At 32.6% G+C, this 13,982-nt stretch overlaps 1 protein-coding gene across 1 annotated transcript in view; it reads left to right on the top strand.

Moving 5' to 3' along the window:
• Window positions 1-13,982, top strand: part of LOC143256527 (glycine receptor subunit alpha-4-like) — a 49,644-nt gene that overhangs the window by 18,946 nt on the left and 16,716 nt on the right. Inside the window, exons 4-7 of the mRNA XM_076513872.1 lie at window positions 86-153; window positions 2,378-2,604; window positions 10,559-10,641; window positions 12,048-12,182. Of these exons, the coding sequence (XP_076369987.1) occupies window positions 86-153; window positions 2,378-2,604; window positions 10,559-10,641; window positions 12,048-12,182 (513 nt within the window). The remainder of the gene's footprint in view (window positions 1-85; window positions 154-2,377; window positions 2,605-10,558; window positions 10,642-12,047; window positions 12,183-13,982) is intronic.

The raw sequence follows: 13,982 nt of genomic DNA, 5'->3' as shown, positions 1-13,982 counted from the left end.
CAACAGTTGTATTTTCAGCAGGATCTTTAAAATGTATCCTGTGAATCGATAACGTTATTCTAATTAGACTATTGTACACTTGCAGGAGAACCAACAGTTGTTAGCTTCCACGTTACCGTTCTGAGTCTAGATTCCGTTGATGAAGGATCTATGGTAGGAAGCTATATTAAATAAACGTTTCTTTTTAGAGTTAGCTAAAACGTACCAGTTGTTTCTTTGTAAAATGATTTAACTATGATAAAATAATATAGGAAAAATAAACAAATTTGTTGTAAATATTTGTATAATCAATGACACTTTAAAATGTTATCTACTCGTTAAAACATTTATATAGTTTCTTTCAGGAAAGAAAACCTGAGTCTGTATTATTATGGTTTCAGGAAAAAAAACCTGAGTCTGTATTAATATGGTTTCAGGAAAAAAAACCTGAGTCTGTATTAATATGGTTTCAGGAAAAAAAAACCTTAGTCTGTATTAATATGGTTTCAGGAAAAAACCTGAGTCTGTATTATTATGGTTTCAGGAAAAAAACCTGAGTCTGTATTATTATGGTTTCAGGAAAAAACCTGAGTCTGTATTAATGTGGTTTCAGGAAAAAAACATGTGTCTGTTTTCTCCCAGTTTGTGATGTTTAAAATATAAATAAGTTACAATCCAAATCCGTGTCCTTATTGTCCATTGGACATTTTGTTATTCATAGACACAGTAATGGAAATAATTATGGAAACACATTCAAAAGTGAAGTTATTAATGGTAAAAATATTATTGTGTAAAATTAGAAAATAATAGTGGATAAGTTCAACAATGCACTAATAGTATTTTGTGTACGAGTTCTCTGGGTTGCCCAAAACAATCCACCTTTCTTTCAGTTTTCTGTACATGTTCATCAACGTATACTGATCAAATATTGTTCTCCATGTCCTCTTTTACTCTGCACACGTCACCAATGCTGTTTAGTTCCCATGGTATCTATCAGTTTTTATGTAAGTCTAAACAGGCTCGAAATTTTTCATTTTGGGACTTTGAGTACATCAAGTCATGATTGTGGGTATTATGTTGGTTAATTTATCGTCGAGTTATTACCGTTTAACCACACTTGCTGTATGCTTACCACAAGTGTATTGTTGAAAGATAAGTCCCCATCCTATGTTTCTAAGGGATCTACATGAGGGATCATAATATGTTGTATTTTTGAGAAGAAAGGTTCCTCCGTATCTCTACCAGCTGTTCCTCACAATGAATCACTGTAGATGTTCAACATTGACCGTGATGCTTTTATCTTCCCCTTTATTCAGCAAATTGTCGTTGATAGTTGAACAAAAATTCGAGTTTGGGCTCATCTATAAATAGCACACATTTCCAGCTTTGCTCTTTCTATTGTTTATGGTTCGATGCCCATTTCAACATTTTAATTTAGTTGCCTCTTATTTACTACTGGGTATACCACACAATTCTGTACATATATAGGCTTTATGCTGTGTTAATATTTCCTAACTGGATCGAGGCCAACCAATTATAGTATTAACTATTATCACGTGAGTTTATTTCGTTGTTGCAGAATTCAGGAATGGTATGCTAGTAGTATTTGCCTTTTATACAGATTTTCTTAATCAATCACTGTTTTGAAACTTTGCTACCAACCAATCATTGTTCTCGATACACGACTGAAGTGCAATAAGAAAATGTTATGTTTATCTCCCTAATACATGGGGACAAAATTACATTTATTATTTTCAAATTGAGTATTTAAATAACCGAAGAAGTACAATGCGGTTTCAAACGTCTTTCAGCCAAGAAGAAAGAACTTTTTATTGTCTTGTTTTTTTTTTTCACTCCGGTGAGTAATGTTACCTCGTAAAATGGCAATTGTGCAAGAAAAATCTCAACGAGTCATTTCTTTTGACTGGTGAGCCAATTCCGTGTCATCCGCTTTCATCAAATGCCATTATACTAGGCTTCTTTCTTCGCGGGTATGTTAAGGATATCGTATATCGCATATCTATAGTAAAGATCACTGAGCCAAAAACTAAGATATTGAATACCATAAATATTGTAACTGTTGGCATGCTGCAGCGAAACTGGACTGAAATCGAATATCGGTTAGACGTACTGAGAGTCACTAATTTTGTGCACGTGGAAGTCAAGTGACATGCCAATAAAAACTGTTTTAGTTGGGCTCAAAGATATTAGAAACTGCATTGGTTGTATTTCTTTAGTTATTTTATTATTAAATTTAAAAATAGGAAAGATAATTTTAGAGCACCCTCTACATTTTGTATTGTGGTTTATACGCAAAACTATGAATATTTAAGATGTATATACTGAGATTATATCTAATTATTTTCTAATCAGATTAATAATTTTCCCCTTTACTTAGACATACGTAGCAGATATATTTATGTCCCAGAGTTGGAAGGACTACCGACTAAGACTACCAGAAAACATGACTACATATTACCGTCTTCTGCCTGTAAGTTGGTTAAAACAAATGTGGAGACCAGACTCGTTCTTCAAGAACGCTAAAAAGGTGACATTCCAAGAAATGACCATCCCCAATCACTACATCTGGCTGTACTACGATAAAACCATTCTCTATATGGTGAAGTAAGATTTTTTTTAAATGGTTTCAGTGGTTTAATTTTAGTATTGAAAGCAACATCAGCATGCTAGTTTTAATAATACCTCATGAACTTGTTACTGCGAAATGAATATGTGTTTGAAAACTAATCATGAAGCCATCTGATAAGGAACATATAGTCCTACCCCCTAGTGAGACAACAGTAAGTTTACGGAATCACAACGCTAAAATTCTGGGTTCGATTTCCTGCTGTGGACACAGCGGATATTCCAATGTGGTATTGCTCTAAAACACGCAGTGGGATTTATGGTTCCGAGGTGAGACTGGGGTAAATTACGGGTTTACAGTGCTAAATTCCAGGGTTCGATTTCCCGCTATGGATACAGCAGGTTTCCCAATGTGGTATTACTCCAAAACAAATGGACAGTAGAACGGTTTTCCTGTTGTTCCATCGTAATACAGAAAACGGAGTATTTCTAACTAAATAACAGAAAGTAACGGCACTTGTATTTCAGTATACAGAGTTAAATCAAACAATCACGAACAATTCAATCTGAAAACACACTTTTTTGTCAAATATTAAACCACAAGAATTTTCAGATCAGTTCTGAATATTATTAATGGGTTACTACGAATTACTACCTGGTCAAATAGTGACCACTGATTGTTTAAGCCATCAAAATGAGACGTAGCTAGACAATTGCTTAATCGAAGTAAAACAAGTTTGATGCTTACAACATAGAGTATTTGAACCACTTTGTATATGTATTCGCTTTAGTGCAAAGCTACACAATAGACTGTCAGTGATCTGCCTACTACGAGAAATCGAACACAGGATTTTAGAGTTGAAAGTCAGTAAATATACCAGTGACCCCCAAGTGGATTATTAGTTCATGACGTTTCTCGTTTTTGCACTTATTGTTATACGAAATGAACTGTCAACAGACGAAGTATGACAACACTTGTAACTGTAACAATTACATCGCTTCAGATCGCAAAGTGTTATTCATGTGAACTACTTTACTTCAATTGTCTAATAAATTTCCCTCGTGCGTTTCTTTGTTTTCAGATGAATGCATTTGAATACATTGAAATATGCAATATCGTGAACCGGTGTAATACGAAATTACTTTATGTTTTTTCTGTCAATTATTCTGTTTCTTAGTTTTTCTACTATGTTTCAAAGAAAAACATTTTGAGTAAATAATTCGGAATGTTTTCCTCAGTTTGTCTTCCGAAGTTCAAAGCGTTTTGAGCTTTGGACATTTAGTTCTATTTCAAATAAAACTTAGCCAGAAAACATTTTTTATGCGCCTGAGACGACAAGATTTAATGTTGATGGAAGCGCATTGTTATGTTGTCTACAAGTAAGATAAGTGGAAGTTAATTTTTGGTTTTGGTTTTGTTTGTTTGAAATTTTGCGCAAAGCTACACGAGGGCTATCTGTGCTAGCCGCTCCTAATTTAGCAGTGTAAGACTAAAGGGAAGGCAACTAGTCATCACCACCCACCGCCAACTCTTGGGTTACTCTTTTACTAACGAATAGTGGGATTGGCTTAAAAGAGCGAGAATGTTTGGTGTGACGGGAATTAGAATCCTCAGGTTACTAGTCGAGTGCCTCAACCACCTGGCCGTGCCGGGGCCTAACTTTTTGGAGGTTCGTAAATCTTATCTACGTCATCCCAGTCTTGTTTTATTTTATCATTTCTTTACCATGTTATCGATTCAGTTACATTGGTTTAAAGGCATTCAATGAGTTAAGAAACGACACACAAGGATACTAGTCAGTGACTTTTTTGTTATGATTTCGTAGGAATCCACGTCTCTAAACAGATCCAAGTTGTACAAATATACGATGAGTGGTCATTAACTTAACAGCCTGTTTTGTTCCCCATATATAGCGTTATGGTAATTTATACAGGGTGACAATTAATTAAAACGATTTTTATACTCTCGTATAGTGACAAATCGTTGCTATGCAACCCATGACGTACCAATGATATCATTAGCACCGATATAGTGTTTGCCAAAAGCGATTATACAGTTTTCTTTTTTTTTATATATAATTCCTGTGCCGCAAAGATAAGTTTGTCCATTCCTGTATAGTTATTTGGTGATGGAGAAACGTGTCTCAGACATTTTCGAGAAAGGATATTTACACGGTGTTACGTCTTTTACCAGAGTGTAAACAGTTGTTAGCAGATGGTATTAAAAGTTCTAATCGTGTCTGACGAGGTGATGGCTATTAATAGTGTGAGTGTGTTTTGCTATAGCAAAGCCACATCGAGCTATCTGCTGTATCCAACAAGGGGAAATGAACCTTTGATTTTAGCGTTCTACATCCGAAGACTTACTGCTGTCCCAGCAAAGGACACTGTAAAAGAAGCAAGTAGAAAGCCACACAGATAATAAATCTAAAAACAAATGTATATAAATAAACACAAAACAAGTTTAAAACGTAGTACAAGATGCACTGTACTTCCTAACTAGCTATTTCAAACAAAAACACAGTTTATCTCATTTCGTTTTACTTCACCATATGGTAACCTAAATTAATATAAGTTTGAGACTACTGTTATGACATTTTGCCAAATTCTTTAGTTAATATTGTACAACGGATCGACTGTTTAATGACTGTATATATGTGTTGGACAGAAAACGGACCGACTGTTTAATGACTGTATATATGTGTTAGGCAGTTCCTTTCTTTTCTATCAGCAGTCTTCAACACACACACGCACAAACATATGTATATATACAACGTAAGCCGAGTAACAAAGCTATTTCAGCTGCCCGCCAATAATCGTAAACGATGTGAAACTGCATGCAATGTTTTCCAAATCAAAACAAAATAAATTGCTCTTATATTAGCCCAAACACAGCACAGAACACACGTAAAAACCGAACCTCTGGTTTTAGAGTTGTAAGTTCTTAAACTTACCGCTTACTCACCGGTGGACAATATAGATAAGTTTACAGTTTTATATGATTTTTTTTTGATGTGGGAAGGCACAGAAATTAATAGTTAAAGAGCACAGGCAAAAGTTTTAGATTGTTTAAAAAACTAAAACATAAGGATTTTCGAAATTTCGAAGCCGTGAATTCATACACGTATAACAAATAAATATAACATATTTTGTTCTCAGAGATTAAATAATCAGTGGAAAGTTATTTTGAAGTTACTAACTATATCATTTAGTATTTAGTTTCCTCAATACGTTATAACAAGAAGTACAACAGGTGCATCAAACCGATACGTTCCGCCTCTCAGTGGAACGGCAGTAGGCCTACCAACTTCCGGCTCGGCATGGCCTGGTGGTTAAGGCACTGTACTCGTAACCTGAGGGTCGCGGGTTCAAATCCCAGTCACGCCAAACATGTTCGCCCTTTCAACCGAGGGGGCGTTATAATATGGCAGTCAATCCCATTATTCGTTGGTAAAAGTGTAGCCCAAGAGTTGGCGGTGGGTGGTGATGACTAGCTCTCTTCCCTCTAGCCCTACATTGCAAAATTAGGGACGGCTAGCGCAGATAACCCTTGCGTAACTTTGTGCAAAATTCAAAACAAACCAAAACAAACCAATCTACCAACATCCAACGTTAAAAAGCGGGTTTCGATAAGGTGCTTTACTACAAACAAACCGACTTATCCAAAAATGATTGACAAAATTTCATATAAGAATAGTTACAATTCTTGTTTTTTTATTTGCTTTCAAAAAAGACAACAATTATTACTTCTGTAGTTTGTTTTGTTTCTTGTTTGTTTCTACTGATTGTTATTACTTCTGTAGTTTGTTTTGTTTCTACTGATTGTTATTACTTCCGTAGTTTGTTTGGTTTCTTGTCTGTTTCTACTAATTGTTATTACTTCTTTAGTTTGTTTGGTTTCTTGTCTGTTTCTACTAATTGTTATTACTTCTTTAGTTTGTTTGGTTTCTTGTTTGTTTCTACTGATTGTTATTACTTCTGTAGTTTGTTTTGTTTCTTCTTTGTTTCTACTAATTGTTATTACTTCTGTAGTTTGTTTGGTTTCTTGTTTGTTTCTACTAATTGTTATTACTTCTTTAGTTTGTTTGGTTTCTTGTCTGTTTCTACTAATTGTTATTACTTCTTTAGTTTGTTTGGTTTCTTGTCTGTTTCTACTAATTGTTATTACTTCTGTAGTTTGTTTTGTTTCTTGTTTGTTTCTACTGATTGTAATTAGTTCTTTAGTTTGTTTGGTTTCTTGTCTGTTTCTACTAATTGTTATTACTTCTTTAGTTTGTTTGGTTTCTTGTCTGTTTCTACTAATTGTTATTACTTCTTTAGTTTGTTTGGTTTCTTGTTTGTTTCTACTAATTGTTATTACTTCTGTAGTTTGTTTTGTTTCTTGTTTGTTTCTACTAATTGTTATTACTTCTTTAGTTTGTTTGGTTTCTTGTCTGTTTCTACTAATTGTTATTACTTCTTTAGTTTGTTTGGTTTCTTGTTTGTTTCTACTAATTGTTATTACTTCTTTAGTTTGTTTTGTTTCTTGTTTGTTTCTACTGATTGTTATTACTTCTGTAGTTTGTTTTGTTTCTTGTTTGTTTCTACTAATTGTTATTACTTCTTTAGTTTGTTTGGTTTCTTGTTTGTTTCTACTAATTGTTATTACTTCTTTAGTTTGTTTTGTTTCTTGTTTGTTTCTACTGATTGTTATTACTTCCGTAGTTTGTTTGGTTTCTTGTCTGTTTCTACTAATTGTTATTACTTCTTTAGTTTGTTTGGTTTCTTGTCTGTTTCTACTAATTGTTATTACTTCTTTAGTTTGTTTGGTTTCTTGTTTGTTTCTACTAATTGTTATTACTTCTGTAGTTTGTTTTGTTTCTTGTTTGTTTCTACTGATTGTTATTACTTCTGTAGTTTGTTTTGTTTCTTGTTTGTTTCTACTGATTGTTATTACTTCTGTAGTTTGTTTTGTTTCTACTGATTGTTATTACTTCCGTAGTTTGTTTGGTTTCTTGTCTGTTTCTACTAATTGTTATTACTTCTTTAGTTTGTTTGGTTTCTTGTCTGTTTCTACTAATTGTTATTACTTCTTTAGTTTGTTTGGTTTCTTGTTTGTTTATACTAATTGTTATTACTTCTGTAGTTTGTTTGGTTTCTTGTCTGTTTCTACTAATTGTTATTACTTCTTTAGTTTGTTTGGTTTCTTGTCTGTTTCTACTAATTGTTATTACTTCTGTAGTTTGTTTTGTTTCTTGTTTGTTTCTACTGATTGTAATTAGTTCTTTAGTTTGTCTGGTTTCTTGTCTGTTTCTACTAATTGTTATTACTTCTGTAGTTTGTTTTGTTTCTTGTTTGTTTCTACTAATTGTTATTACTTCTGTAGTTTGTTTTGTTTCTTGTTTGTTTCTACTAATTGTTATTACTTCTTTAGTTTGTTTGGTTTCTTGTCTGTTTCTACTAATTGTTATTACTTCTTTAGTTTGTTTGGTTTCTTGTCTGTTTCTACTAATTGTTATTACTTCTGTAGTTTGTTTTGTTTCTTGTCTGTTTCTACTAATTGTTATTACTTCTGTAGTTTGTTTTGTTTCTTGTTTGTTTCTACTGATTGTTATTACTTCTGTAGTTTGTTTTGTTTCTACTGATTGTTATTACTTCCGTAGTTTGTTTGGTTTCTTGTCTGTTTCTACTAATTGTTATTACTTCTTCAGTTTGTTTGGTTTCTTGTCTGTTTCTACTAATTGTTATTACTTCTGTAGTTTGTTTTGTTTCTTGTTTGTTTCTACTGATTGTTATTACTTCTGTAGTTTGTTTTGTTTCTACTGATTGTTATTACTTCCGTAGTTTGTTTGGTTTCTTGTCTGTTTCTACTAATTGTTATTACTTCTTTAGTTTGTTTGGTTTCTTGTCTGTTTTTACTAATTGTTATTACTTCTTTAGTTTGTTTGGTTTCTTGTCTGTTTCTACTAATTGTTATTACTTCTTTAGTTTGTTTGGTTTCTTGTCTGTTTCTACTAATTGTTATTACTTCTGTAGTTTGTTTTGTTTCTTGTTTGTTTCTACTGATTGTTATTACTTCTGTAGTTTGTTTTGTTTCTACTGATTGTTATTACTTCCGTAATTTGTTTGGTTTCTTGTCTGTTTCTACTAATTGTTATTACTTCTTTAGTTTGTTTGGTTTCTTGTCTGTTTCTACTAATTGTTATTACTTCTTTAGTTTGTTTGGTTTCTTGTTTGTTTCTACTAATTGTTATTACTTCTGTAGTTTGTTTTGTTTCTTGTTTGTTTCTACTAATTGTTATTACTTCTGTAGTTTGTTTGGTTTCTTGTTTGTTTCTACTAATTGTTATTACTTCTTTAGTTTGTTTGGTTTCTTGTCTGTTTCTACTAATTGTTATTACTTCTTTAGTTTGTTTGGTTTCTTGTCTGTTTCTACTAATTGTTATTACTTCTGTAGTTTGTTTTGTTTCTTGTTTGTTTCTACTGATTGTAATTAGTTCTTTAGTTTGTTTGGTTTCTTGTCTGTTTCTACTAATTGTTATTACTTCTGTAGTTTGTTTTGTTTCTTGTCTGTTTCTACTAATTGTTATTACTTCTGTAGTTTGTTTTGTTTCTTGTCTGTTTCTACTAATTGTTATTACTTCTGTAGTTTGTTTTGTTTCTTGTCTGTTTCTACTAATTGTTATTACTTCTGTAGTTTGTTTTGTTTCTTGTTTGTTTCTACTGATTGTTATTACTTCTGTAGTTTGTTTTGTTTCTACTGATTGTTATTACTTCCGTAGTTTGTTTGGTTTCTTGTCTGTTTCTACTAATTGTTATTACTTCTTCAGTTTGTTTGGTTTCTTGTCTGTTTCTACTAATTGTTATTACTTCTGTAGTTTGTTTTGTTTCTTGTTTGTTTCTACTGATTGTTATTACTTCTGTAGTTTGTTTTGTTTCTACTGATTGTTATTACTTCCGTAGTTTGTTTGGTTTCTTGTCTGTTTCTACTAATTGTTATTACTTCTTTAGTTTGTTTGGTTTCTTGTCTGTTTTTACTAATTGTTATTACTTCTGTAGTTTGTTTTGTTTCTTGTTTGTTTCTACTAATTGTTATTACTTCTGTAGTTTGTTTTGTTTCTTGTTTGTTTCTACTAATTGTTATTACTTCTTTAGTTTGTTTGGTTTCTTGTCTGTTTCTACTAATTGTTATTACTTCTTTAGTTTGTTTGGTTTCTTGTCTGTTTCTACTAATTGTTATTACTTCTGTAGTTTGTTTTGTTTCTTGTTTGTTTCTACTGATTGTTATTACTTCTGTAGTTTGTTTTGTTTCTACTGATTGTTATTACTTCCGTAATTTGTTTGGTTTCTTGTCTGTTTCTACTAATTGTTATTACTTCTTTAGTTTGTTTGGTTTCTTGTCTGTTTCTACTAATTGTTATTACTTCTTTAGTTTGTTTGGTTTCTTGTTTGTTTCTACTAATTGTTATTACTTCTGTAGTTTGTTTTGTTTCTTGTTTGTTTCTACTAATTGTTATTACTTCTGTAGTTTGTTTGGTTTCTTGTTTGTTTCTACTAATTGTTATTACTTCTTTAGTTTGTTTGGTTTCTTGTCTGTTTCTACTAATTGTTATTACTTCTTTAGTTTGTTTGGTTTCTTGTCTGTTTCTACTAATTGTTATTACTTCTGTAGTTTGTTTTGTTTCTTGTTTGTTTCTACTGATTGTAATTGGTTCTTTAGTTTGTTTGGTTTCTTGTCTGTTTCTACTAATTGTTATTACTTCTGTAGTTTGTTTTGTTTCTTGTCTGTTTCTACTAATTGTTATTACTTCTGTAGTTTGTTTTGTTTCTTGTCTGTTTCTATTAATTGTTATTACTTCTGTAGTTTGTTTTGTTTCTTGTATATTTCTACTAATTGTTATTACTTCTGTAGCTTGTTTTGTTTCTTGTCTGTTTCTACTGATTGTAATTAGTTCTTTAGGTTAACTTTGTTCATTAGTGTTTCTACAGTTCATAAACTCTATTACTTTTATAGGCTAACTCTGCTCTTATCCTGTGCAATGAAATTTGAAACTTATCCACATGACACTCAAACGTGCTTATTGAAAATTGAAAGTCGTAAGTTCTTTTTGTTCTTTTATTAACTATTTTCTAATTACATATTAATTACTATTCAAACTACTTTATTTATTGTATACGTGTTGTTTCCAGTTATATTTTACACTCCACTAATATCAGAAGCCTAGTCTTCTTTTTTGAATTCCTGTTGTTCAGGGTTACCGAGGAGGGGCTGAATTTCCCTAAACCAGTTTAACTCGGTGACAAACGGCGAATCGAATGATCGTTTGAGATCCATATTTATTTTTAACTTATACGTTCTTGTGTTGCATAACTTCCATAATTGATTTTTACCATCACTTCGCAAATGACGTAAGTGAAAATATTTTGTATTTTTCTTAACAATGCAAAGAAATTGGGTAAACATACGTACCTTACGTATGGAAGGGTGTTTTTATAATCTGTTTGCTTATGTTAACTTTTATAATGCCAATTGTTCCTACAAAGATTTCTAAAGAAGGCGACACAATATTTGTAAGACAATGAAAATTAACACATAAAGAAATAAAGACAGTTCGAAAAAGGACTAGAAACGGGAAGCACACATGATACCTTATTTTTGTAAATATATTTGTAAAATACGTATTATATCCCATCTTGTCATCTCTGATTCTACCCAATCGTAATAGTTCGGGCATATTTGTTTCAAAATACCTTCATTTCTGGCACTTAAGTTGGTTTATTTGGTGTTTTATGGCGCAAAGCAGCTAGGCTATTTGTGCCGTCATTTAAGAATCATATTTTAAAAAAAAAAAATACTGAGAGCAGATAATGGTAAGGTGTGTCAGACTTAGGTTCCATGATTAAATGAACCATACCCTGTACTTTAGGGACACGGCTGCTTTATAAGAGTGACAGTCAAATCGTACTATTCGGGTTGTCAAGTTTAGTCCAGCAGTTGGAAAACAAAATAATGTTTTTTTGTAGTACTTGTTTGTTTCTTGAATTTCGCGCAGAGCTGCTCGAGGGCTAGTCAAACGTACTCACTCTTATTTCTCAGGCTACTGCGATTGAATGTTAGAATATGGTATTCGCTCTTAGAAAGCTTACACGGCGTCAAAGTATAAGAGATTTGATTTTGTGAGAACGGGATGTGAACCATGGACCTTCGATCATCCGTTCGGCAAGCTAAGTAGTAGACTAGGTTTGATTCAATAAAGTTAGCTGTAGATGCTAGAAAGAAAACAAAACGTAATTCATATCTTGATCGATAGACTGTAATTAATTAATCAAAGAATTATCATCAAAATCTGGATACAGTTTTCTGGTATTGTGTTTTTGTCTTGCTTTTATCAAACAGATAAAGTATAATTTAGGGTAAAATTGTAATTCACACCATGATGTACGAGATCGAAATTATTTGTGCATTATTAATTAATCCATTTCAATCTTCTGTTTTGATGTAGTGTCTTACACTACCGATGATCTTGTGTTTGATTGGGAGAAATATCTACCACTGGTGGTAGATGAATTTATTGAACTACCTCAACATAACCTGGTGGAAACTAAGCTAGGAGACTGTACTCAGATATATTCAACAGGTAATGTACTACCTGAGCATAACTTGGTAGAAACTAAGCTAGGAGATCGTGTTTAAAATATGTTTTACAGGAAATTTACTATTGCTTTTTAACATATATTCTTTTAAAATAGAATAAGTTAAAATTTGTTCAGATCTTGGTTTAGGTCTAGTATTTGGTTTCGGTTCAAGTCTCAATAGAAAAAGTCACTTATATATACGAGCTAAGAACCTCGATCTTGAAGAATATTTCTTTCCATTATCGCAGTTATAAATTAAATAATGAAAGACACTTGTCGTTGGAATTATGCACTTCTGTTGATTTATTGATAAGCTCATTTCACAAACGTTCTTTCTTACAAACACATACTGGTGAATTAAGAAAAATAACTCACGTCATATAAAGATTAACAGTAGTTTTTTACCATATGATTCCTATTTTGGTTCGTTAAAATCTCACATGAGTTTTGATCCATAAAGATAATTCAGTTGGTGTGATAAGTTCTCCTTTGAAGGTAGCTCTGAACAGTTTAGTCGACATTTGATAAAGTTGTATTTCAGACAGCTCTTGCTTTGTATTTTTAATTAGTGACAAAGTTTCGGACTCCACTACGAGTCCTTCTTCACCAAACACTGTGGTCATTAAAACCAAAATGGCGGCGAACACTGACGAAAGATCTACAGTAAATTCAGAACCATGAATACAATCTGAAACTCTTTCTACACCCAACAGTGATACAGAACCATGAATAGAATCTGAAACTCTTTCTACACCCAACAGTGATACAGAACCATGAATAGAATCTGAAACTCTTTCTACACCCAACAGTGATACAGAACCATGAATACAATCTGAAACTCTTTCTACACCCAACAGTGATACAGAACCATGAATACAATCTGAAACTCTTTCTACACCCAACAGTGATACAGAACCATGAATACAATCTGAAACTCTTTCTACACCCAACAGTGATACAGAACCATGAATACAATCTGGAACTCTTTCTACACCCAACAGTGATACAGAACCATGAATACAATCTGAAACTCGTTCTACACCCAACAGTGATACAGAACCATGAATACAATCTGAAACTCTTTCTACACCCAACAGTGATACAGAACCATGAATACAATCTGAAACTCTTTCTACACCCAACAGTGATACAGAACCATGAATACAATCTGGAACTCTTTCTACACCCAACAGTGATACAGAACCATGAATACAATCTGAAACTCTTTCTACACCCAACAGTGATACAGAACCATGAATACAATCTGGAACTCTTTCTACACCCAACAGTGATACAGAACCATGAATACAATCTGGAACTCTTTCTACACCCAACAGTGATACAGAACCATGAATACAATCTGAAACTCTTTCTACACCCAACAGTGATACAGAACCATGAATACAATCTGAAACTCTTTCTACACCCAACCGTGATACAGAACCATGAATACAATCTGAAACTCTTTCTACACCCAACAGTGATACAGAACCATGAATACAATCTGGAACTCTTTCTACACCCAACCGTGATACAGAACCATGAATACAATCTGGAACTCTTTCTACACCCAACAGTGATACAGAACCATGAATACAATCTGAAACTCTTTCTACACCCAACCGTGATACAGAACCATGAATACAATCTGAAACTCTTTCTACACCCAACAGTGATACAGAACAATGAATACAATCTGAAACTCTTTCTACACCCAACAGTGATACAGAACCATGAATACAATCTGAAACTCTTTCGACACCCAACAGTGATACAGAACCATGAATACAATCTGAAACTCT

This window comes from Tachypleus tridentatus, chromosome 7, assembly GCF_004210375.1.
Source record: "Tachypleus tridentatus isolate NWPU-2018 chromosome 7, ASM421037v1, whole genome shotgun sequence".
Lineage (NCBI taxonomy): Eukaryota > Metazoa > Arthropoda > Merostomata > Xiphosura > Limulidae > Tachypleus > Tachypleus tridentatus.
Note: the sequence above shows the minus strand (reverse complement) of the source record. Positions and strands in the feature narration are given on the sequence as shown.